General features: G+C 48.3%; 1 protein-coding gene across 5 annotated transcripts in view; it reads left to right on the top strand.

Moving 5' to 3' along the window:
- Positions 1 to 26,020, top strand: part of LOC119374519 (spidroin-1) — a 96,070-nt gene that overhangs the window by 56,848 nt on the left and 13,202 nt on the right. For 4 of the 5 annotated variants that reach the window (XR_007414372.1, XR_007414373.1, XM_049410881.1 and 1 more), the window contains exons 9-12: positions 3,084 to 3,140; positions 9,746 to 9,808; positions 17,838 to 17,921; positions 24,173 to 24,235. Coding sequence is in view for 3 of the 5 variants with exons in the window: in XM_049410881.1 (XP_049266838.1) it covers positions 3,084 to 3,140; positions 9,746 to 9,808; positions 17,838 to 17,921; positions 24,173 to 24,235 (267 nt within the window). In the remaining 2 variants the exon portion in view is untranslated. The remainder of the gene's footprint in view (positions 1 to 3,083; positions 3,141 to 9,745; positions 9,809 to 17,837; positions 17,922 to 24,172; positions 24,236 to 26,020) is intronic. The other variant, XM_049410884.1, reaches the window with a different exon arrangement.

The raw sequence follows: 26,020 nt of genomic DNA, 5'->3' as shown, positions 1-26,020 counted from the left end.
TGACTGCTTGAAAATTGGACGCCATTGCCGTCGGCCGCTCGGTCGCTCGCTCACCGAGGGTTCGCCGCGGTGACGAGCTGCGAGCTCCCGATATTGGGCAGAGGCGTTGCCGCTGCACTGGGACTCGCTCAAAACGTTTGCGGTAGCCGGCAACGAACTTGATTGTATGTCTCGTGCTCGAAATGCACCACAAGGATGGCGAGGGCTTAACTAGCCCACTTTAGCTGTGCTTCGCAACTCTGTGGGAATTGGTCGCCATTACTGTCAGCTTCCCCGTCGCTCGCTCGCAAGCAGTGCGCTGCTGTTCGTGGCGCTCACTGTACTGCCGCTCGCTGGACGTTCGCTGGTTCGCTGACGGCAGCGGCGGCTGGCGGGATTGCTCGAGGTGTACGATGCCATTCGCAGAAAATTTGCCGACATGTTGGTGGCGGCCCGGCGTTATGGCTGCGGTGGCTGCACTTGAGCTGTTGCGCTATGTCGCTCGAAATGCGTCTTCGATGATGTATGACATTACAGTGAAATTATTTGCACGTGATATTTTAGACGTTTTAGAGGCGAAGCACCTTATGACCTAGCTTTCTGGTCCACTCTCACTGTACGCTGTCACGGTATGTAGAAAACCGTTGGTATAGTCGAAACATATGTGTGTATGTTGCCATTACGATTACGATTATAAAGTCGCACATAAAATTCATATGCAGCACTCAAAACACTCCGGAATTGTCTAAATAAAAATGAAATCGAATAATAATTAAAGGCACTACCTTCCCGAAATCAACAAATCTGGCTATCACAATTCTGAAGGATGTGCACAGTGGGATGTGGAAGGTGTCGTGCCTGACAGTTTGTTTTCAACGATGAACCCTGAAGAAATGCTTTCGTAAGAACTTGAGTCGGAGACAGCTTTAGAATTCCGCGCCATTTCCTCCTCAAAGGCGAAGCATATGTGTGTATGTTGCGATTACGATTGCGAAAAAACCTTACAAGCACAAACCCTTAAGGGTTTGTGCTTATAATGTTTATACTAGTTGGCGACTTCAACGTAGATATTATGGACAGCGACTGAAATATGCTCTACGATGCATTTCATATGACTGGCAGCAACCAACAACCAGCCGAGGAACATGCATAGACCTTGTCTTTGACAACTTTAGATTAGATCGACTCGAAGAACCATTGGCTCTCCATTTCACAGACCACCAAGCAGCCGAGGAACATGCATAGACCTTGTCTTTGACAACTTTAGATTAGATCGACTCGAAGAACCATTGGCTCTCCATTTCACAGACCACCAAGCAGTAATAACGAAGAAAAACGGAATCCAGAACTCAAGACGATATACGAATTATAACAAGAGGATTAAAATAGAAGAGCATAAAATAGAAACCAAATAAATACAATTGTATATATATACTTTATGTCACTCAATTTACAATCGCAGTGGCAACGCGCGGGTTTCGTACGGTGACATACCGGTACGATAACCAGTGCCTCGCCACTCGTCATGATTCACATTATTGGAGATGCGGTGAATTTTTGTTTATTTCAACTTGCACGTATTTCGTGATGTGGGTGCATCTTCATGTTCTCTATCACGTGTGAGTAACTATTGCAATCTTTTTGGGCTTTGCAGGACGCATCCGTTGTCCACAATGTACCGACAGTTGTGTACGCTGACGTGCGCGATGCCAGTCACCTACCGGAGTTTCCGTTGGAGCAGATTCACAAAGAGGACTCTACGAGATGTGACAACGTGGTGGCTGGCCCTGTATTTCACATTTGACAGTGAATTCTCTGAAAGAAAGCAGAAACTTCATTTGCATATAGAAAAATAAATGATTTTCTGTCTCACTTTATGTCTTTCTTTATCGCATTGACTGCTAAAGCAGTGTAGCATGCAAGACTCAATATTTTTTTTTCGCCTGTTCTTTTCCGTGGCATTTGTTTGTCACCGCAAAAAAAAGAAAAAAAAACCACGCGAAAAAATGATTTTGCCCTGCGGAGAGTAAGTGTAGAAAATCGTCCCTGAGGACTAACAGGTCATCTGAACTGGGGATAAAAAGATAATCCGCATGGAGTATTTGGGGGAACCGACTGTTCGTCTGGCGGGGTGCAACTGTAGGGACTAATAGTTGACCGGTAAAGTGCAAATGTGAGGACTAAATGTTAGTCCACTGAAGTGGTCTGTGGGAACTAACTTCTAGAAATGACTGCATGAGGACTAAGTGTTAGACCCGGTACCGTTAGTCCTTAAAGAGAATAATGGCTTTGCAGCCCCATTACTCTCCAAATGGACGAGCCACACACCCTTTTAACACACCTTTGCCTTTTAGTGTAGGGTATTCAGTACGCGGAAAGATGCCGCATACCGAATGCCGGCACGTAGCGTACGATAAAGCACGCGTGTAGTACGCCTCGCGCCGCCAGACATAAGTGTAGCCGAAAACGAGATATTAAGCAGGTGATCGTCGGTGGGAACGGTAAGAGCGGATGTGAATAATTTCATGGATTTTATTTTGCACCGCAGACATGTATGCTTTTAATTTACTGAGCCAAAATATTTTGTTTGCACAAGTGCAAGGAACTAATAATTCTCGCGTTCAAGGGGTCGGCCAATAACTGATGGCCTCGCTTGCCACCTGCTACGTGGCTGGCAGGAGCATTGTGAAGGTTCTAGCAAGAGATTTCTGGCAGAAGAATGGTGATTTGGGCTAGTTGGTTAAAGTGCAATCTTAAAGGTGTTTGTAGATGTCTGGCGGTATTTACAAGAAAACGCAAAATCTATCTTAGCTGTGTTGAGTGCAGGCAGTAAAATTGGGTTCATGGGCTCAGGGGATCCTCGCCTCGAAGTGGGTACTTTCTTGATTTGTTCAGAAAGGTTTTTCAGGTACGTTGTAAGGTGCCAGTAAAAAACCCACAGGGCTTCCGCCCATGTTTCCCTAACCTCTGTGGTACCTTGGTAATTATAACGAAGCAAATCATTATCATTATTCATTTGATTCAATGACCGCATTGTGCAATAATCCTAACATGTAATTTAATGCAACTGGGAGCATCACATTCTCCATACTTCTTTCTTCCAGTTACTACGACCGGTACAAGCATTGCGAGCACCGTCCTGGAACATAAACGAAATTCGGGTGAGAACATCATCGCTTGTACACAATTTTATCAAAGCCTTATCCGACGACCAAATCGTTCCGCAAAAGACTGTTGGGTGTGTCCATATAAGATCGAACACGAGGTCCCGGTCACCATTCCCGATCTTGATGGAACTTACCGTAGGCCTTTGCATTAGACACAGAACAATGGCTTCGAAGTTAGTTTCGCGAAAACAAAAATTGTTCACATGAAAAAAAATTAAATTCTGGCCGGAAAAAAACACTTTTCCGCCAATTTCGCGATTTCTGAATTTTAAGCACACGTAGGAAAAAAAAAACGGTGCACTTCTTGGTGACAATATTTATTCCCCTCAAAGAAAATAAAATTTTATGAGTCGATTTCTTGCTTGTCGAAGCTCTTTTGAAGGAAAAAATCACAAACATAGCAAATCGCACAAAATAGCTACATTTCAGGAATTTATTACCGCAAACAAGTTAAAGTGAGGATAATATAAATCGGTACATATTAACTTTGATATTCGCGCCCTCTTCTAAAACAAATTCCGTGGTTTTATCACGCACTCTTTTGCTCGATAATTCGGCTAAAACGTAAGCGATTTACCAAAAACGCCGAAGATTGACAATAGCTTTCTCAAAAAGGAATGCCAAAATGGCCACTTACGGATCTGGTTGCGTTGTGTGTTGTTCCTGCCTCTGCCGTGTCTTTGTTTTTCCGCACTGTTCCCTGGTTCAAGCTCGAAATTAAGGCAAACGTCTGAAATATCGTATGCAAAAAATTTCACCGTAATTGTCGCACATCATCGTAGACACATCTAGATATCTATCTAGCCGCCTACGTCTGGGTGCTATCGTGATCGCCTCCTTAACTCGATGTAGACCAAATCGGCATGGGAGGCTAAGAGGATTTGACGATTATGACTGCCTGGTCATGACATGAATAACGTAAAAATCCTCTCGCGTACGTCATCAAACACTTCCCTCCAGACAGGTGGGGCATTTACCCGTTTACCACGGGCCGCAGTATATGGCTATGTGCCACAGGTGATTGACAGTTTATATCTACCCAGGAACGGCGTAATTTAAATGCGAGAGCGCTAAGAAAAACCGACATCGGCAGCGCTGACCCGACAAATGCAAAGAATGAAAATTAGGATTCTGGCGGGAATCGAACCCAGGCATTCTGCGTGGAACTCAGGTATTCTACCACAGAGCCGCGTCGAGTCTAGAAAGAGCTTTCGAAAAACACTCTATGCAGGCGTAATGTCGGTGCAACGTCAATTGCGGTCGCGGTGCTGGATACCTAATTTTATAACAAAGCAACAAACACTGCATGTGTACTCCTACGTTACAGGGGAGGCGAAAATGTTTGAGGCCCGTGTACTTAGATTTAAGTGCACGTTAAAAATCCCAGGTGGTCGAAATTTCCGGAGCCCTCCACTACGGTGTCTCTCATCATCATATCGTGGTTTTGGGACGTTAAACCCCAGATAATAAAATAAAGGAAAGCAGATGATTTTTTTTTTTTTTTTTTTTTTTTTTTTTCAAGGGCTCGTTTATCTTTGTTAGACACAATATTAATGAGAACTAACAGACAATAACGCCAAGGAAAGTACAGGGGGTGTTATCTGTAGTATTTAGAATATAAATGTGAAGAAAGTAAAGTGGACGAAAAGATGACTTGCCGCCGGCAGGGACCGAACCTGCGACCTTCGAATAACGCGTCCGATGCTCTACCACTGAGCTACGGCGGCGGTCATCCTCCCGTCCACTTTCTGGGGTATATATGTTGATATAAACCTAGGAGTGTTAGTCAGCGCCAATCGCAGCCATGGCGGCGAGTGTGGAACACTCTTTTTTTGCCTGTTGGCGTCACGTAGCACGTGATCTCTTTACGAGCTGGCAGCTGACCAATAATCCCTCGCATACTACCTGAAGGCATTAAGTCTGCCAGGACGAGACCCTCGCTATGAATGAAGGAAAGCAGATGATTTTTTTTTTTCAAGGGCTCGTTTATCTTTGTTAGACACAATATTAATGAGAACTAACAGACAATAACGCCAAGGAAAGTACAGGGGGTGTTATCTGTAGTATTTAGAATATAAATGTGAAGAAAGTAAAGTGGACGAAAAGATGACTTGCCGCCGGCAGGGACCGACCGGCGCTGACTAACACTCCTAGGTTTATATCAACATATATACCCCAGAAAGTGGACGGGAGGATGACCGCCGCCGTAGCTCAGTGGTAGAGCATCGGACGCGTTATTCGAAGGTCGCAGGTTCGGTCCCTGCCGGCGGCAAGTCATCTTTTCGTCCACTTTACTTTCTTCACATTTATATTCTAAATACTACAGATAACACCCCCTGTACTTTCCTTGGCGTTATTGTCTGTTAGTTCTCATTAAGATAATAAAATAATACGTTACAGGCGTCATGCCAGGTAAACGTCTGTGGTTCCAATGTTGGCTTCGCTTTTATACGAGTTTAGGAAACATTACATTTGCATTCCCCTGATTCAGCAAGCTATATTCAAGCTTTGCTCGACCCTGGAGAAATACGCCAACGAAATGTACCTGCGATATTCACATCATTGCACAGTAAAGTGCAGTTCGTTTCGGTAATACTGTCCCAAGCCCAAGCGTATGTGCTCTAGCGTGAGTGCTGGCATTATATCAGGCCATAAGTTACCCTTTAAACGCCAGTGTTTTCGACGTGCCTGGTAAGTGCACGATGTGCACACGACTACTACTAAAACACGTCGATCCACCTCTAAATGCTTGGCTGAAAGCCAAAAACATCTCCCGCTAAAGGGGACCATGAGTAGATGCGAAGCCGGAGCAACTTGCACGATCGCGTTCCGTTGGCGTTCGTTGGGCATGCTACCGAGCTCGCGTCGTGGAACGCGAAGAGCGACGCTACGCGCGTCGTATCTTCCATCTAGCCTGGCCGTTAATTCTCACAGGGCGAGCGGGGAACGCGGTTGACAGGCGAGCGAGAGGGGGCAGCGTAGGAGAGGAGAGAGAAGGGGAGGGGACGCGCATGCGCTCGAGCTCATCGCGGCGTTGCGCAGGAGAGAATTTCGGCATGTCTAGCCCGCGTTTCAGAGGAAGAGTGGAAAGGGGGAGGGGAGAGAGAAAATGGAGAGGGTGAGTGGAGAGTGGAAGGGGAGAGTGTGAGTGGAGAGGGAAATGGGAGAGGGTAGATGACAGGGGGAATGGTGAGTGGGAGTGGAGAGGAGGTGTGTGGAGAGGGTATGCGCATGCGCAGTAAGGGTGGTCACGCCGCACACCACCACCGGATTGAGCTCCGCCTTAAGATACTTCGCATCTAAAAAAAATGTTAAAGCAGCATTGAACTACCCGCTGACTGCTTCGCACGTAACCGATTCGCACAAGGTGTGGGATCTGCCAAATTTTTTCACCCTGCCACCACATTATATAACGTACGTTAACGTGAGAATGAGAGACAGAGAAGGGAAGAACTTTATTGGGACCCCCTGAAGAAATGGATCATGGGGGCCTTATGGGCTTCCTTGGCAACCAGTTGAAGTGCACTTGCGAGGAACCCACTACGCTATAAATGATCATAATTTTTGTGAAGTAGGGAAACAACCACTATGACATTTTTCGTCATTCTGCGGAGAACCGAGGTACCCACTAAACACCTGCAAGGCATTATGTGCACTTTGTTGATGCTGTGCCTGATGACGATGAAGTATTATAGCCGATCCCTTTGTAATGGGTTGGAAGCATTTAACAGGCCACTCGTTGCGCAATTCGCATTGTGTGAAGCCTGGTTACAGAATTCGTGTTGTGTGACGCCTGTTTGTTATTTTACTCTTCTGCCACGCTATATTACATATGTTAATGTGGTTCTTTCCCGACGCGAAGCCTGTATAGGGTCTTTTTAGAAAGCATCAGTTTTAAGCACCGGCAAGGCACTGAGGTAGAACACTGGGCTCTCACGCAGAGGGCATAGGTTCGAACCTCGTTCAATCCTGGATATTCCTTCATATTTTGTATTTTTCTTATTTCGCGCGAGGGGTTATGGACACCGGCGGCGGCGGCAGTGGACAACTACGGCGTCAAAAACGGCCGTTGTAGTGAGCTCATAACAGCTTTCGCTGTAAAAATTTCAGCAGATTCCACGCGTTGTGGGAATCGTTTACTTGCGAAGCAGTCAGCGAGTACTTCTATGCTGCATTGTATGGCTTTGAGCCACGCGTTACGAGGTGGATCGACATGTTTTTGTAAGTGAAGAAGCTGTGTGCACTTCGTGGGCTTACCAAGCACCTCGACAACACTGACGTTTGAGGGGTAACGTAACGTGAGCCCTCAAGTTAGACTGCATACGTCAGTATTATCGACACTAAGCGCACTTTATGGTGCAATCATGTGAATATCATACGTAACTTTCGGTAATGTATTCCTCCGTCAATCACCTGTGGCGCATACCCGTACACCGCGGCCTGTGGTAAACGGGTGTGTCCCTGAGGTAAAAGAAACAGCGCAAACACACAAGACGCCCCACATAGAAAAGACACAGATGTGGGGCGTCTTGTGTGTTTGCGCTCTTTCTTTTACCTCAGGAATATGTGCCAACTTGGCCCAAATGAAGTATTACTGAAACGGGTATCTGCCACACGTGTCTAGAGGAGAGGGTTTGACGACTTACTAGACAGGATTTTCACGTTATTCAAGCCATGGCTTGAAAGTCATGTTCGTCCAATCCTCTTGCCCACCCATGCCAGTTTTTGTTTACATCAAGTTAAGGAGGCGATCATGAGAGCACTCAGACATAAGCGGCTAGATAGATAGATACGTAGATAGAAACGGTCAAAGTGCCAAATCTTCGCTAAGAAATGCTTCGCGTTTAACAAAAATGGCCGCCCTAGTACTTCGTGCAGATGGTTAACCAGCGAAGCTGCAACGTGCGGCCCCGGTGTTAAGCAGTGGTTTAATCCCGACGGAGCCAAGGTGCCGCTCGAGAAACTCCCGCCGAAAGGGCGCGTTGGCCCCGGCGAACGCGTTCCCGCCATTTCCTTGTTGCCTGCACCGCCGCCTCCTTGGTTCGCCGTTGTCGCTTGCATTCGATCACTTGAGTTAGTTCGGCGTCGTAATTAGCAGCATCCACCCGCCATTGGCGCCTGCGTTCCCCTTCGCGATTTAGCACGGCTTGTCAGGCTGCCGGATCCTCAGTACGTAGTTGCTGCTTGCGCTTAGCCACCCGGGTTTGTACTTGTACCCGGACTGCAGCATCGGCCCAGCGAACACGAGTTATGTCACGGTTCTGCTGTCGGCGCTGTTCTTCGAAAGTTGTCTGCTGTTCGGGAGTTCGTACGATCTGTGGCCTGCCCATGCCGAAGTTGTAAGTTAAAACTGGTGCGCGCGAGCTCAGCGGCAGAGCTGCGACACAATCAGCGACGTCACTGATGGCCAGCCAATGTCGCGCGTGCTTGGGGACGACGGAGAGAACGACGTCGCTGACGGCGCACCCAGTGGCGCTTGCTTGCTTGGGGACGACGTAGAGAACGACGTCACTGACGGCACAGCCAATGGAGAAGTTTCTAGGAACATGACGACAGAGGGATTTTTATTTCGCCTAGCCATATACAGCTTCGCTGTAAAATTCAGAATTCGAAAAAGGGAAACACGAGGGACAAGCGGTCGGCACAGCAGCTTCGGTCTTTATGCGGGAACCCGGCGGGAAAGTTGCTACCACTTGGGCGCCCACACCACGCCGAAAAAACCTCAACATAATCCGCCGTGCACCAAGCTCCCTGACGCGGAATGAGCAACTATATTTCGGAACATTTTGTTCTTTTTGTGGCATTTGATAAAGCGATACATGATATATACGTGCTTACATTTCTTGCTTAGTAGTCAGTGGAGCCCATGTTCTGCTCCCACGTTTTATAGTTGGATACACTGGTGAGAAATAATTCCCCAATGACTATTAGCAAGAGACACCAGCATGTGTTTGCCTTTTTTTTTAGGAACTTTGATCAGCTCTTTGGTAATAGTTTGGAGGCACTCAAATATTCTTTCTAGGAACAAAGTAATTTTGAGGGGTGAAAATTTGTCGTGGTTACCATCAGTTACTAACTGCTTAATGTCACTATGTTAGTAACTGAAGTTTTTAGAGTAGCATTAGTACGTAATATTTAACTAAAATAACAGTAATTAATAAGTGTACATGAGCCTGTACCGCCATCAAAACCTGTATCAATTGTTGACATTGGGCGTTAGCTTGTAAAAGCTCAGGTTGTGACCATAGGCGTGCGCAGGGTTCCCCTTCAGGGAGGGCGAAGGTTCGTCGTCGCAGCACCCCCTCCCAATTATGTCAATGTATTGCGCTGACATTGCGCCCACCCCCCCCCCCCCCCCCCGATTCGCAGCACCCCGTCCCCTTCCTATTATGTCAATGTGTGGGGCTGACCTTGCGCCCCCCCCCCCCCTGCCCGCCCCCCGTATGCACGCCTACGATTGTGACAACCTCTGGACAAAATTTGCGCCGCACGCTATTTAAATAATCGACAAGCAGAAAGATAGAACGAGTTAAATCAATGTCTTTCTCAATTTATGTGCTCCTGAGGCTTGACGTTCTGTAACCTCAACCTTCTCCTAGCTACTAACGCCGAGGACGACGCTGGTGGAGGCGGGAAAGAAAAAAAAGAAACGTTTACAGATGGTAAGTACTATCGCACCATAAAAGTTAGCGCGGACTACCTGGACGGTAATATCCATTTGGCTCTTTTGGTCCCAGATGATTTTTGGAAATCTGGTGCAGCTACCGGTGGCGCTCAAAATATGGAAGAAAAGTTTTTTCTGTGATTATTTGGTGCATGAGTAACAGGCTCTGCTTGGAAAGGAACAGTGCACAAGCACTAGTTTGCAATTTCAGCTGCTCTTCCGCATTGCTACAACTTGATACTTTCGTGATTCGCCCCGCAATGAGTCGTCTACGAAGCGCGCTCTTCTACTTTCAATGCCCTAATCCAGTGAAAAGGACCTCTAAGAAAGTAAATAAATAACATTTGAAAAAAAATTGCTGCTCGATACAACCAATGAACAGGCAGCAATTTCAGCACCTAAAAAACTGTTAAGTCTATGAAGAAGAACTGATCCAACGAAGAATATTAAGGAAGGTTGCAATAAGAAGAAAAAGAAAGTTTGGTGAGTACAAATCAGGTGATATTTATCGCGTTCCGTTATCGCACTACCATTTTGACATCAGGCAGAAGGAAATGCGCGTGAATGAGCGTCGGAGGGAGCACTGCTACAAATATATTAAGAAACTTGCAAATGATTTGGTTTCAATCCACTGCCAAGAATGCGAGTGTATCTCTCTTTGACGAAACCGTCACAGTTGGACAGAACAAATGCGAAGCCACCCGCTTATTAAAGGCAAGTGAGCACATTGACTGTTACGATATTCCTGCATCAGCAAAACATTCCTAACGCGGCCCGACAAAGAGCTGAGTATCTTGCGGAAGCCATGTAATATATTATTCTCTAATATTCTCCGAGTGCTGCGCTTTGCTGTCCCAGGTGCTTCGCTGTGTTTCATTATCTGTCGCCTGACGCCGGTTATACCTTCTCTTTGGTGCAAACATGTTGTCAGACAACTGATGTGATTTTGGAACAATGCTGCACTTGCGTTTATTAGTTTACAATTATTTATAGTTCCTCGCTGACAGAGGAGCAGAACTTACCGCAGACCTTATTGAATTGATTGTGCCGTACAGCCAGACCAGTCCCCTGCGAACAACCATTTTAGCACCCAAACAAGAAATGCCTTACTGAGCGTGCAGATACAGCACTTGCCGACATCTATTATTGTAACAGGCGTTCACAGAATCATTCGGAGCTTCGGACAGGCGGCCGCTTGCCGACGGAAAAGAACCGTCAGTGTCTGCGCGTGCGCGGTATCCCTAAAAGGTAAGCCTCGCTACTTGGAGCATCTACAATGGCGTCGCCTTGCGCCAAAAGGCTAGCGTTAGGTGAGTCTTTTCGCTGTTCTTCCATGGTTTCTATATGTTTTTATCTCGTTATCAATCAGGCTCCCGGTGTGCTCACGGCTGCATCACACAAAAACGTGGGCTTTGCCAGCGTTTGTCACAATCGCGCACTGTAAGGGTGCTGATCAATCAGGCAAGTTGGGGAGAAAAGATAAATGGCGCCCAATGCAACGAAACATAAAATCGCCCAAGCACACAAAGACGCATGAACGAGCGCTCATGCTCCATCACCGCGCACGCGCGCACACAGACCTTAGCCGCCCCGATCCTCATCGCACCGTTAAAGAGCACCTAAGGCTATCTATCATTCAGGGGAAAGGCAACGCCAATCCAGACACATGAGGGTACGAGGTTTTTTAGCACTAAATTGTTTGATGCTGGGGTCGACCAAGACTTCAGTGACAACTTCAGCCTGCAAGACGTGACAAGACTTCAGGCTGGACAACCTCCGCCCATCTCCCTTACGTCTTGTGTGGGGAAGGTGGCTGAGCACGCCATCCATAACAGACGCATCGATAATATTGAGACCAACGCCCCCTTCCCTCACACCATGATAGGTTTCCGGTTAGGCCTCTCCACCCAGGGTGCTATGAAGCTTATCAATATCCAAATACTGGACAGCTGCACCCGGGACACGAGAGCCATCCTCGGCTTGGACCTGGAGAAGGCCTTTGACAACATCCGTCACGAGTTCATTCTCGACGCCATCTCCAAACTCGACCTAGGCTCGTCCTTCCATGCTTTCGTCAGGTCTTTCTTGAACAGACGATGCGCCGTCCTCAAGGCTAGAGATTTGGAATCAGAGAAAATGGAGCCGGGTGGAAGGGGCACCCCACAGGGATCAGTCATCTCAACGCTGCTCTTCAACATTGCAATGGTCGGCCTCTTGAGAGACCTAGCCAAGATTCAGGGCATCGGTCGCACGATCACGCGGACGACATCACTGTCTGGTACGCGGAAGGCAGTGACGGCCAAGTTGAAGCCGCTCTCCAGGAAGCTGTCGACACCACAGAGCGTTTTCTTACAGACACGGGACTCCGGTGCTCCCCCAAGAAATCAGAGCTCCTTCTTTAGAGCCCAACTAGGAAGGGACCCAAGCCGCAGAACTGGAAACCCCCCACGGAAATTGACATTAAGCTACACCAAGTGTGAGATCCGATCCCCAAAGTCTCATCCATTCAAATCTTGGGAATGACACTCGAGGCGACGGGCACAAATTGCTTAACCATTCACAAATTGGCAAAGAAGACGGATAGCGTCATTGGTCTAATCAAGCGGGTAGCTAACAAACGGCGAGGCCTGAGCGAAGAGAACATGATAAGGCTTGTGCACGCTTTCTTGTTAGGCAATTTCACGTATGTAGCGGCTATGCACCTTTGGAAGAGGGCCGAGCGAGACAAACTAAATGCCATGATAAGGAAGGGGATCAAGAGCGCGCTCGGACTACCAAATTACACACACACTGAACAGCTCCTTCAGTTGGGTATCCACAATACTCTGGAAGAGATTGCAGAAGCGCAAGAAAGGGCGCAGATTGTCCGACTCTCCGGCACCAGGGCGGGCAGACGGCTCCTCATAGAGATGGGCGCCCCGCCCGCCAAGGGTGAAAACACTTACCAGGGCCTTTCGAACGGGCTGAAAGACAACATCATCCTATCCCCCGCCCCGCGAAATATGCATCCCCAGCGCAACGTGGAAAGAAGGGAGGCCAGGGCAGCGGCGCTCCTACGACGGGCGACAGAACTTTCTGGCGGCAGTTGCTTCGTAGACGCGGCCCAGTATGCCAACAGCAATAGTTTTTCAGCAGTGTCGATCAACCACAGGGGTTCGACCGTTAACGCCGCTTCGGTACAATGCTCGTCGTTGTGTGCGGCCGAGCAAGTGGCCATTGCCTTGGCCCTTCTGGATGATAAACATGAACACATATTCAGCGACTCCAGGGCAGCCATCCGCGTCTTCAGCGTTGGCGCCGTGTGTAAGAAGGAAGCCTGTCACATACTGGAAGGCAAAAGCATCGCCACCCACACTCTCACGCGGTTCCCCGCTCACATGGTATCCATCTGGGGAGGCTCCACAAACCTGAACGAGCTGGCCCACTCCAAGGCGCGAGGTCTCGCTTTCCGCGACCACGGAGAACTCCCTCGCCGGCCCGCAGTTGAGGAGAACAGAGATCATCCGACCACTTACAACGAAATTACGCAGGACTTCTATCTCGGCAGAAGAGACTTTCCCCTTCCTAACAAGAAATTAAATCGAGCGCAGGCATTGACTCTCAGGTTACTGCAGACGGGTTCGTATCCCAGCCCGGCTTTATAACATAAAATGTATCCCTACATTTATCCCAATAGCTCCTGCAGGCACTGCAACGAATTCGCTAGCCTGGACCGCATGCTCTGGCGTTGCACCTCGTTACGGGGCATGGACCAATCTAATGAAGACAAGTGGCTATACGCTATCAAGAGGCCCGATGTCGGGGCTCAACTATGGGCTGTCCAGAGGGCCCATGATGCGGTGGTCAGGCATGGCCTGACTCTCCCAAAGTGAGAGCGCGCCGCTGTGTGTTGAGTCGTGCACCTCAGGACTTACAATAAAGTTTCGCATCCATCTATCCATCTATTAGTGGGAGTCGAAACCACAACCGCTTGTCCCGCGGCAACAGATGCCGGGCACGCTAACCATTGCGCCACGGTCCCTTTTTTTCTTTATTGCACTGCTTCAGTTTTCAACGGTAATAAAGAAGTGCACACACACTACAATTGTTTCACGCACAATAGAGATTCTATGTGAGATATCCAATTGGGTACATACTTTTGCATTTTTCGCAATTCAAGAAACGAAGTCAGGGACTCTCGAAAGTATTCTATAGCTCACCGAGCATCGACATCAGCATGAAGAACAGGCATGCGCGACCTCTAAATACTATGCAGAGACAATAACATGATGATATCATGCGCAAATCCACACACTCTGTTGGCTTTGCAAATGCGCCTTTTATATCTCACACTTTCCTCTCGCAATTACCTTGTTCGGCGGGGTTGTGTCGGCGTCTGGGAGCGGCAAAGTGAAGTAATACATTATGACCGTGGCTTCCGCGATTAGCTCTTGCAACGCGTCGTTGCTACGCGTCCGTCCCATTCGGCGCGTTTCTAAATGCCTGACCACTCGTACGCGTTGCAGTGTGTGACCTCGTGACCTTCTGACGCGGCGCCGCGCCCTCTCCTTGCGGGGAGAGAGGGCGTGCAGCTTCGTGTAGCCCCGCGCCCTCTCTCTCCATAGGGAGAGTGCACGGCGCCGCGTAAAAAGGTCACGCGCTGACACGCCGCAACGCGTAGGTATGGTCAGGCCTTTATAGAAGTGCAATTTTATCAACGCCTTAACACACTGCAAGGTGGCGACGTTGGCCCAAGCCTCGGCCTCGCTAGAGTGTACTAGAACAGGGGAATGCTCGGAACATGCTTCGAAAAGTGGAGCCTAAACAGGGCCAATCGGCTTGTGGCGCTGCGATCGGTAGTCTGCAATATGTCATCGTTTAAGAGTTGCGCGCGGCTTCGCCAAAGTGGCGAATGGATACAATGATCGCTTCCCACTCAGATGGCTCGGGTTCAGCTGTAGATTGTGGGTTTCTATTCTTTGTGTCACCCTTTATAGCTGTATTGGTTTTCCTTTGTTTCTTAAACTCAGGCTCGGTTGCTATGTGTTGCTTCAAAAATTAACACGAAATGTGAAGTAAAATAGAAGAAATTCGACAGTGAGCGCAGGTATTTGCAGCGCCACCACTCGGGATTCAACAAAAACGTAAAGTATGGCCTCCGAGATTTTTGCAAATACGAGACTCGAAACGAGATTTCACATTTTACGTTACTTTTTGTAGCAATACGTAGCAACAGATGCTAATTTGTAGAAACAAAGGAAAATCAATGCAGCTCTAAAAGTTGACACTAAGAATAAAAACCCGCCATCCACAGCTGCGATTTGAACTCGGGCTTTTTGAGTGGTCAGCGTGCAATCTACTCCTGTACCCCTTTGGCGGAGCAGCGCGCAAGTCTTAAACGACGACACGTTGCAGCCTACCGATCGCAGCGCCACAAGCGGATTGACCCTGTTTGGGCTTCACTGTCTGTACATTGGTGCTGCAGCCGTTCCGAGCACTCCCTGTTCTCGTAAACTCTAGCCTCGCTCATAGCATCCATCCATATTAAAAGTAGCTCTCTGATGAGCGCCTACCTCGCCTGGTTGTAATACAGCGTTACCCTTTTAAGCTCGCCCCGAAAAAAAATAGCGGCCGCGCTAGAGGATAGATTCGACGCGCGTTGCGTTTCCCTCAAGTCTCGCTGTGGTGTTAATATAATAATGCCTAGGGTTTAACGTCCCAAAACCACGATATGATTATGAGAGACGCCATAGTGGAGGGTTCCGGAAATTTTGACCACCTGGTGTTCTTTAACGTGCACCTAGATCCAAGTACACGGGCCTCAAACATTTTCGCCTCCATCGAAAATGCAGCCGCGCGGCCGGGATTCGATCCCGCGACCTTCGGGTCAGCAGTCGACCACCCTAACAGCTAGACCACCGTGGCAGGACCTGCCGTCGTGTTCAATAACTCCTTAACATACGGCTGAACCTTAGCTTAGAGGGACTGACAGCCAACTTTTCGGGCACCTATTTTCTTTAGCGCAACGGAAAGATAACTGGTAAGAGTCTTTGGCCACGGAATAGTAACGAGAAAAACGCCGTGAAACATTTTTCATCAGAATTTTTCTATCTGCCGCAAATATGAAGTCTTAAACACACCTGACAACACATGCTGCAAACAGTGAGCGCGAGAGCGGTTCGTGTTCGAGCGCCGCGGTTTACTGCGCGTGCGTGCACTCCGCGCGCATTCGTCGCGGCTGTACATGGCCCACAGGCGGCCGCGAAGGCAGCGCCGCTTCTCACCGTGCAACTCCTTTCACCTCGTAGCCAGCAGAGAAGGAACGGGGATTGATAATAATATACATACTCGAACTTTGAGGACCAATTATGGCGCGCATGACAGCATCAGACTCCGTGACTACGTACAGCAATGTGACCGACTTCATAATCCAGCTTCAAGGCTCTTCCGCTAGGCTGTGCGACATACCGGTTTTTGCTACTTTTAAGCACGATTTAAAAATATAAATCCTACCCACAACGCGAAAAGGATGCTGGAATCTGTCGCTATAATTCACGGTCTTTTCATTTCTAGCTGGATCTAATCAGACGTTCTGCCCAGTTGTCGGTTCCTTAGCTTAAGTTATGCTAGCCACCATAGTTCTGCGTCCAATCAGCGGCGCTCTTCTGGCTGTCACACCACTTTTTCTGATTATGCTCTCACTGTTAACGACTGCAGCTACCACAAAAGTTTGTTTAATCGTTGATCATGGGCATTAGTCGTCGGGATGGAGATGTGCCACCAAGCGTCAACGTGGGTGCATCCACGTTCAACGGTGCTATAGCTGCCAAACACCAATATTATTTGTGCAAGCTCTCTTATATCAATGTACCGTAAACATTCATCTACTTCTGTAAATACATGATTTACTTTTGTGTTTTACCGATTCCTATGACGGAGGGATGAACCATGGCTTTTTTTGTTTGCTGGGAACACACTCGCGCATACTATAGCACTATTTTTCCGCCGACTGTTTTCTTTTGTCACCTGAGCGGTGACGTTTGCGAATGTAGTCGTATACCGTGTACTGTGCCACGGTGAGCAAAGTATCTGCAGCTATAGCTATTGGGCTCCGTGTTTTTGGATCAATCTGGAAAAAATTCGATAAACACTTGCTATTAAAACATTTGACAATTCGGATTTATCCGATAAACTCCGATTTTAACAGCCAATGTGACTGTTTCAAACCCTAAGGATTTTCTTGTGTGTTTATGCTACAAACGGGTGTTTGTCAATTTCCCTTTCTTAATCCTTCCGCCACCTTGTGGGATTTTGCAGAATCAATTTGCAACCCTGTTCGATTCTTTATCGAAAGGTCATGTTCGAAGCGGTCACTGATACATCGGCTGGTTTGGCCGATATTAACTTTACCTCACGTCAACGGTACCTCGTAGACCGCATCCATCGCACGTTTAACAAATGTCTTGTCGCGCACGAGGCGAGAGATGTCAACGTACCGTAAGGTCCCCGGCAGCACGAGACATCTTGATATGCGGTCCCCTGGAGGCACTGGCCAGGGCGCGCTAGACGACATCGAATATAGGGACCTCGAAAAGCATGCTTGCGTCTATTACGGATAAGATTTTGGGCTTTAATACGCACAAACGTAGGCGTTTTGTATTCAAGTATTTGTGTTTGCGCGTTCAAACTTTCCAGACATCTAAAATACGCTTCGTGTGTTTGGATATTTTCTTGTTCAGATATCATTTCATGTAAGATATTGGAGAATTGAGGATAGTGCAAAATCAGACTCCAAATTTCGGAGAATTTGGGATTTACGAAAAGGAAGCTCCAAAAAGCGCCGAATTTCCACCCCCCCCCCCCCCCCAAAAAAAAACGAATCTCTGAAAAATACCCTGCGAATTTCAAGAAAAATAAACTGCGAAAACACGGAGGCCTAGCTATACATGATACAATTTCTAGCCAATGAAAGCACAGATTTGCTTATATGTCTTTCCAATTCAACGAAAAAAAAAAGAAACTTCTTACACATACTCATTAATACACAGGTACTGGTGCCGATGAGAGCAGTTCCAATGACGATAGCAAGTCCAGTAATAGCGCCAGTAACACCACTTCACCCAAAAGCAATGGTATGTAATTTTTCGACACGTATAGGACACGACCTGCAATAGTTTATACGTATATACAATGAAAATCAATGCATAAGTGCTACCACACGAGAGCGCTATGTATTTGTATGAGGCGAGCGACCTCATTCGTGCTTGTACTGTGACGCGATTGGTTGTAAACGGTCAATAGACGGAGGGTATTCTAGTGCACAAAGATTCATCTTGAAATAATAATAACAGTCGATTAGTGCACACTAAAGTTAATAATTTCCTAGCAGTAAATGTAAATCCTAAGTAAGGCAGACTTGTGGTATAGATCATCGCATAGATCGAAGTTTTAGTATGGAAAGTTGTATGTATTGTGAGACAACGTTTAGGACGCTCAAGGCACTTCTTTATTGTGTCGAGTATGAGCCCCACAACCCAAACCCAAGCTGTGATGATGAGAATGTACATATGAGAAGATGAAGCGCATAAACAATGCTCACACTAAGTTTCCCCGCGCGCGCGAGCGGCCGGCCCGGCCGCGATTCAGACGGGAACGGTACGGCGAACGAAGGGCTTGAGGCGCGAAACGTGAACTATCTCAGATGCACGGTGACGATGGTCCGAAGAAACCTCGATGGGAGTGACAAGGTAGTTGACTGGGGATGTTTGTTCACGGACAACGTATGGTCCAAGAAAGTGCGATTGAAACTTGGCACACAATCCGGGAGTACGAACAGGCGTCCAAAGTAGTACTTCATCGCCAGGACGGAAGGTGACGCCGCGATGAAAGCTGTCATAGCGCTCCTTGCGGTCTTGTGACTGGCTTGCGTGTTGAGGCGAGCACGCTGTCTACATTCATCCAGCCTAAAGACTAAATGTTCTGGTGTAGTTGAAGGGGTTTTCGTTGTTACATTGAAGAAAGAGGCGTCGATGGTGAATGTCGGCGTGCGACCGTAGACAAGGTAGAAAGGTGAATATCCGGTAGTCCGTTGGACAGAGGTGTTATGCGCAAACGTCACGAAGGGTATGATTGCGTCCCAGTTATCGTGGTTTGGTCCGATGTACATTGATATCATGTTTGTTAGAGTCCGATGGAATCGCTCTGTTAAACCATTTGTTTGAGGATGGTAGGCTGATGTCGTCTTATGAACTGTCCCACAAGTTTTAAGCACTTCCTCAAGAATTGTGGACAAAAAGGTCTTCCCGCGATCACTAATTCAGCACGCGAGGTGCACCATGACGCAACACAATGGCTTCCAAAAAGAAGGCGGCCACGTCTGACGCAGAACTAGTGCGTAGAGGGGCGGTCTCTGCGTACCGTGTGAGGTGGTCGACCGCTGTCACAATCCACCGACGACCTGCCGGCGTTACGGGAAGTGGCCCGACTAGGTCTATTCCGATGATGGCAAATGGTATTTCGGGACATGGGATAGATTGTAACAGGCCAGCAGGCGGTGAAGTTTGTCGTTTCCGGCGTTGACAAAGTGCGCAAGAAGCGACATACTTGGCCACAAAGGTAGAAAGGCCAGGCCAGAAGAAACGGCTCCTAACACGGTCGTATGTCTTCTGAAACCCCAAGTGGCCAGCAGATGGGTCATCGTTCAGTGCTTCGAGAACTTGTGCACGCAGTGAACGGGGAAGTACTGGCACCTACCGATGTCCATCGGTATTGTAAGTATAGCGATGCAGCACGTTGTCTTCCAGCTTGAACCGCCTTAGCTGACGACGTAGTCTGGCATTAGGTGGAGAAGACGTGCCACTTAGGTATCCGATGACGCGGTTACAATAGGGGTCGTCACGTTGATACAAGGCAAACTGAGCGCAGCGGTTAGAAGATAACGACTCAGCAACTACCAGCGGCGATAACGTAGGTGAAGATGAAGCCTCATGAGCACCTGGAGGGTGCGTGGCCGGAGATGAAAGTGGCAGAGGGCAGCGAGAGAGGGCGTCGGCGTCCTGATGCTGTTTGCCCGACTTGTACACAACGTCAAAAGTGTACTCTTGCAAGCGAAGTATCCAGCGACCGAGGCGCCCAGACAAATTTTTGAGTGAGGACAACCAGCGTAAAGCGTGATGGTCGGTAATCACAGTGAAGTGGCGTCCATAAAGGTACGGTCGGAATTTTTGTATGGCCCAAACGACAGCGAGACATTCCTGCTCTGTTATCGAGTAGTTCTGTTCCGCAGGTACTAGTGCACGACTGGCATAAGCGACAACTCGCTCTTGTGAAGTGTCGTCGCGCTGTAGAAGGACAGCACCGATTCCATGGCCGCTTGCGTCTGTGTGCAGAAAAGTAGGCGCACTCTCGTCGAAGTGACGAAGGACGGGGTCTGATGTTAGTGCACGTTGAGGGCTTGGAACGCACACTCGCAGTCATCGGTCCAAGCGAAGGCTGTTCCTGATGTCAGAAGCTTGTGTAATGGCCCCGCAATGGCAGCAAAGTGATTGATGAAACGGCGGAAGTAAGACGCCAGGCCAAGGAAACTTCGCAAATGTTTCTGATTTTCTGGACGAGGAAAACGAATCACGGCAGCAATCTTGTCCGGGTCCGGTCGAACGCCATCTTTATTGACAAGGTGGCCCAGTACTTTAATGCTTTTGCTGGCGAAGTGGCACTTGTTTGAATAACAGAGAGCTGAGCTAGTCTTTTTAGAATGGGCACTTCTTTGTATTGAGCTGAAGTCCAGCGTTCGAAATACATGTTAAAACTTCGTCCAAACGCTCAAGGTGCTGAGGAAAAGTGGAAGAAAAAATAACGATGTCGTCTAGATAACATAAACAGGTTCTCCACTTTAGGCCTCGTAAAAAGGTGTCTATCATGCGCTGGAATGTTGCAGGAGCGTTGCATAATCCGAAGGGCATTACATTGAACTCATAAAACCCATCCGGCGTTGCAAAGGCTGTTTTGTCTTTGTCCGCTTCGTGCATAGGTATCTGCCAATACCCGGACCGGAGGTCGAGACTGGAGAAATACTCTGCGCCTTGAAGGGAGTCGAGGGCATCGTCGATTCGTGGCAACGAATAGACGTGTTTTTTCGTGATCTTATTAAGCGCTCTGTAATCGACACAAAATCGTACAGAGCCGTCATTTTTCCGGAACAACACCACAGGAGATGACCAAGAGCTGTACGAAGGGCGGATGACGTCGCGTTTGAGCATGTCGGCGACGTTGTCCTCGATGATTTGCCGTTCCGCCGAAGATACGCGGTATGGGCGGCGGCGTACAATGGAGCTGCCGTCCGTTTCAATGCGGTGCTCTGCGACAGAAGTGCGGCCGAGGACCTTGGAATGTACGTCAAACGAAACGCTGTGCTTCTGAAGAATGGCTAAAAGGTCTCTATTTTGCTCCGTAGTGAGGTGGGGATTGATGGTAGCATTTAAAGCAGCGCTCGAAGCCTTAGAATCAGTTGAGGCAGACAAAGGTGGTGGTTCTCCGCGAAGGGAAACCAGCGAAAAAGGCTCGGTGTCAGCGAAGCAACTCACAGCAGTGCCTTGGGGCAGCATCACTGGCGAGGAAGTTGGGTTAAGTGCGGCGACCAACGCTTTACCGTCGCTAAACCGCGCAAGACCAGGTGCGATATGGTAAGCCCCGTAGGTTTGCAGCGACCAGATGGTGCAATGAACACGTCACCATTAACAAAGGTGTCAGAAGCCAGCGTAATAATATTCTCGTCTCCCGGCGAAATACAACAATCAGCGGCTGTGACGAAACGCAAGCTGTGAGGAACGTCATCGGAGGAAAACTCTGTGTCTGTCATATGAATGACTCGCTGACGACAAGATATGAAAGCTGATGCCGAAGAAAGGAAGTCCCATCCCAAGATGAACGCGTGAGTGCACGAGGGCAGCACAAGAAACTGAATATGATGAAGGATGCCATCAATGGAAACCCGCACTGTACAACCACAGGAAGGCCGAATAAGAACTCCGTCAGCGCAGCGAAGGGGAGGTCCATTGTATGGCGTCTTCACTTTTCTCAAGCGGGAACACAAGTCTGCACTAATGACGGAAAGCGATGCGCCTGTGTCAACCAGTGCCTCAGTCCGTACACCTTCAACATACACCAACAATATATTTGACGGACGGTGCGGAGGAGTTTCATATAGTGCGAGCGATGCAGCTTTCCCTCCCGAAGCTGCACTATTTAGTTTTCCAGTCGATGATCAGGAGCCTCGTCTTTCGTCTTGCTGACGGCGTCGGCAAAATCTTGCAATATGGCCACGGATGCCGCAATAGAAGCAGATCGGCCGAGGAGTGCGCCAGGCGTTGTAAGGCTGGACCGGCGCTCGTGGTGTGAGAGAGTTGAGCGAGCCATGCACTCCAGGCGCCTGTAGTGGTGTCTGCTGGGGCGGTGGTGTCATAGCAGCAATCTGAGCATAAGTTGGCGTTGTCACGAGATGCGGGCTCGGGACTTGCGTGCCGGTCATGGAAGCCAGTTCCTCCCTCACGACTTCACGTAGATTGGCACCAGGTGGCGTCGTGCGAACCTCAAGATGGCACGGCGAAGCTTGTGCATGAAGTTCCTCTCGGATGATCGAGCGGATCAATGCGCGCAGCTCTATGTCATTGCTTGGCCTCAGGTCAGACACGTCAGGTTACAAGCGTGCGGTCTGAAGCTCATCGAGGCGCTGACAAGTAGCGACAATATCGGCTACGGTCGTGGGGTTCTGCACTACGAGCGCATTGAAAGCCACAGTCCCTATACCTTTGAGCAGGTGGCGCACACGGTCGTTCTCCGCCATTGAGCTGTCGACGCGACGGCAGAGGGCGAGTACGTCTTCTATGTAAGAAGTGCATGACTCTCCCGTGTGTTGAACACGCCCAGCAAGCCTCTTCGCGATATCTGCGCGCACAGACGGGTTGGCAAATATCTGGCGTAGCTGAAGCGTAAAAGAGGTCCAATTCGGAAAATCTGTCGCATGGTTGAAGAACCATGTCTTTGCGACGCCGGTTAGGTAAAACGCAACGTGGGTGAGTTTCCCAGGCTCATCCCAGTGGTTGATGGCACTCACGCGATCATACTCCTCCAGCCAGTCTTCAACGTCTTCACCATGAAGCCCAGCGAACATTGGTGGATCTTTTTGAGGGCTCGTGAGAAGGGGTTGCCGCCGGGGCGTGCGTTCGGGTCGCTGCCGTACTGGGCTGCTCGTGTTGCGACATCGTCGAACTCAGGTGGTGTAAGCGGCGTCCCGAACGGAGCTCCAGGGATGTGTTCTAGGTAAAGCTGGAGATGATCGGTTAGCGTGAGAGGGTCCAGGGACCGGACAGCACTCTCCACCACTTGTGAGACAACGCTTAGGACGCTCAAGGCACTTCTTTATTGTGTCGAGTATGAGCCCCACAACCCAAACCCAAGCTGTGATGATGAGTATGTACATATGAGAAGATGAAGCGCATAAACAATGCTCACAGTATGTATGTATGTATGTATGTATGTATGTATGTATGTATGTATGTATGTATGTATGTATGTATGTATGTATGTATGTATGTATGTATGTATGTATGTATGTATGTAAGTTGTCACGTGGTCATGACGTCGACGAAGACAGCAGTCGGCGGTAACCTTACACGTTAAGGGGCGGTAACGTATAAGATAGGAGCGCGTGTGGCAATATATATATATATATATATATATATATATATATATATATATATATATATATATATATATTGCTGACAGTAACCTTGCGCACTATAGACAATTTATTGTTTTGATTATAATTAATTTGTTTATTAGGATCATTTATTTTACTAAATTGCTAAATATTGACTTCAGACAAGAAATGCTACTTGTAAAGTTCGAGAGCGTCTCCAGAAACCTCCATTGCATTATTTGCGATAAAGAAAGTTTCACGTATACCATTTTTTCCAAGCTGCAAAGAAGGCCCGCGAAATACAAAAAGAACCACGTGACTAGCGCATTCGCGCGCAGCGAAAGTGCTGCTCTCAGCCGTGGTTTGAACGAGCGAAATCAGCTGCGGCCGCGACTTGCCGGCTCCGTCATAGCTGTAGGCCGATAAGCCAATGGTGATTTCTTGGTCGGTGGCAACATTCAAGTCGGTGGCACTACTGATGTTCTCATGCGAATGGGATATAGCAGAGAAATCTTTTACCAAAATTTTATGCTAGAAAATGTCACGTGGAACGCGCAGCTGATCCCTCTGTATTTCCAGTAGTCGCTGATCTAATGCGCTGCTTTGTGTGATTGCTGGTGCTTATCACGAAATCTCACCGGCTTTAATCCACCAACATTTCTTACACGTATGCTTTCACATCTGCAGGAAAGTCAGCGAATGAAAAGAAAGCATCACATGGAGCCTCTTCGCCAGCCCCTGGACGAGCAGGTATGTATCGTTGATAGAGACTGATTGGTTCGTTGGTGAGCTATGATAGGTAAGAAGCAGCGCAGATGAAAGAAATGCCTAGCCTGCGCCTGTGTCAGTAAGTGTACCTTGAATGAACGCTGTACTTTCCTCAAGTGCGTTGTTTCTTACGTATAGTGTATATCTTATCGACGGTAGTAACAATACTAATTAAGGAGGAATACGAGTCAAAACCACAACGCGATTGAGGCCCACCGTAGTTTGGGACTCAGGATAAATTTCGACCTCTGGGGGTCCTGTAATGCCCACGAACCTTACGTGCACGGGAGGAGTTTCTGCATCCCGCCCCCTTCAAAATTCGGCTGCCGTGTCCAGAAAATAAACCCGAGTCCTCGTACTTAGAAGCGCGACACCTTGCCTGCTAAGTTGTCATGGCGGGCGTCGATCGTCCGTGCAGAATATGCCATGCAGTGACATTGGCGTAGTTTGCATGTGCGTGTATACATGCACACATAGACCCCTCCCCCATATTGATATAGGGTTGTGTCAATATATACAATATGAATTTACAGAGAAGAATCGTTAAAAATGTCGAGTATATACAATAAGTATTTACAGAGAAGAATTATTAAAAAGAGCCAAGATGGCTGACCACCACACTCGCACGCCAGTCAGCCTCACCAGCTCTTCGTCTTCCTTCGTCTCCGTAACCATATTCTGGCTACACCTCTGTGCATTAAGTACCGGGATTGGAGTAGATGTCGTTGCGCAGGGCTAGACAGAAGCCAGTAAGGCAGGAGGCAGTCTCAATGTCCGTTTATGAGATGGCGTCACCGGAGTGCACAATGTTTGTGAACGCAAAATGCTGTGGGGACATGTAGCGCTGAATGACCACAATTTCAGGCTTGGATGCCGCCTCTGTAACCTATGAGCGCCAGCACAAGAAATTGATCTGAAGCTTCGTTGTATATAAAGCCGCACCTTTTTAATATTTCTGTCGGCAGTCACAACAAACAGCAAACGGCAGGAAGGGGGAGATGGAACTTTTGCGAAGAAAAAATTCGTAAACAGGGGGTAGGGGGGTCGAGCCGACGTTTCGACAAGTCCACTTGCCGAAACGTTCTTGAAGGCGGGAACTGATTGGTTACAAATGAGTTCAAGGCTGGAAATCAGCTCCAGCCTCGAAGAAAAGTCCACTTGTCGAAACGTGGGCTCGAGCCCCCACACCCTGTTTACTGATTTTTTTTATACCAGACAGCAAGTGACACGGGCAAATAAGTATTGAGAAGGACAGCGTGGGCACTGCCATGTTACAGTGCCACGGTAAAAGGTGTTAAGTTTGCTTGATCCAGGTAAAGATGTGCACGCATAGCTGTGGAGGATGGCATTGATTTTGGCAATGGCTCGGTGTCACATGACCTAAGCAGAAATGCCACGTGTGACGTTTTTCCACTGTCTTACAATTTTAGCCTGCGATACTTAGGTGGCACGGGCAGGGCACATACATTTTTGTATCTTTTATATTCATTTTTATTATTTTGCCCCACTCCACTATGTCATATGTCTTACAATTTGAATGACAGGTGAGGTATTCTGCCTGGCGCCATTTCGTCAGTTTGGCGAGTTTCAGTGGTTATTTGGCCAGTTTCAGTGGTTGACGCATGTCACTAGGGGTCAGTAATCTGCGGCATGCCACTTCGCTGTTCTCCCTATTTTGCCATAATCACCTTTCCAGAGCAAGGGTCGACAGCGACGTGCCGCTCTACCAGGGACGTTGCAGGCGCCTGTGTAGTGTGGTTCTTCGAT

Source organism: Rhipicephalus sanguineus, chromosome 11 (assembly GCF_013339695.2).
Source record: "Rhipicephalus sanguineus isolate Rsan-2018 chromosome 11, BIME_Rsan_1.4, whole genome shotgun sequence".
Lineage (NCBI taxonomy): Eukaryota > Metazoa > Arthropoda > Arachnida > Ixodida > Ixodidae > Rhipicephalus > Rhipicephalus sanguineus.
Note: the sequence above shows the minus strand (reverse complement) of the source record. Positions and strands in the feature narration are given on the sequence as shown.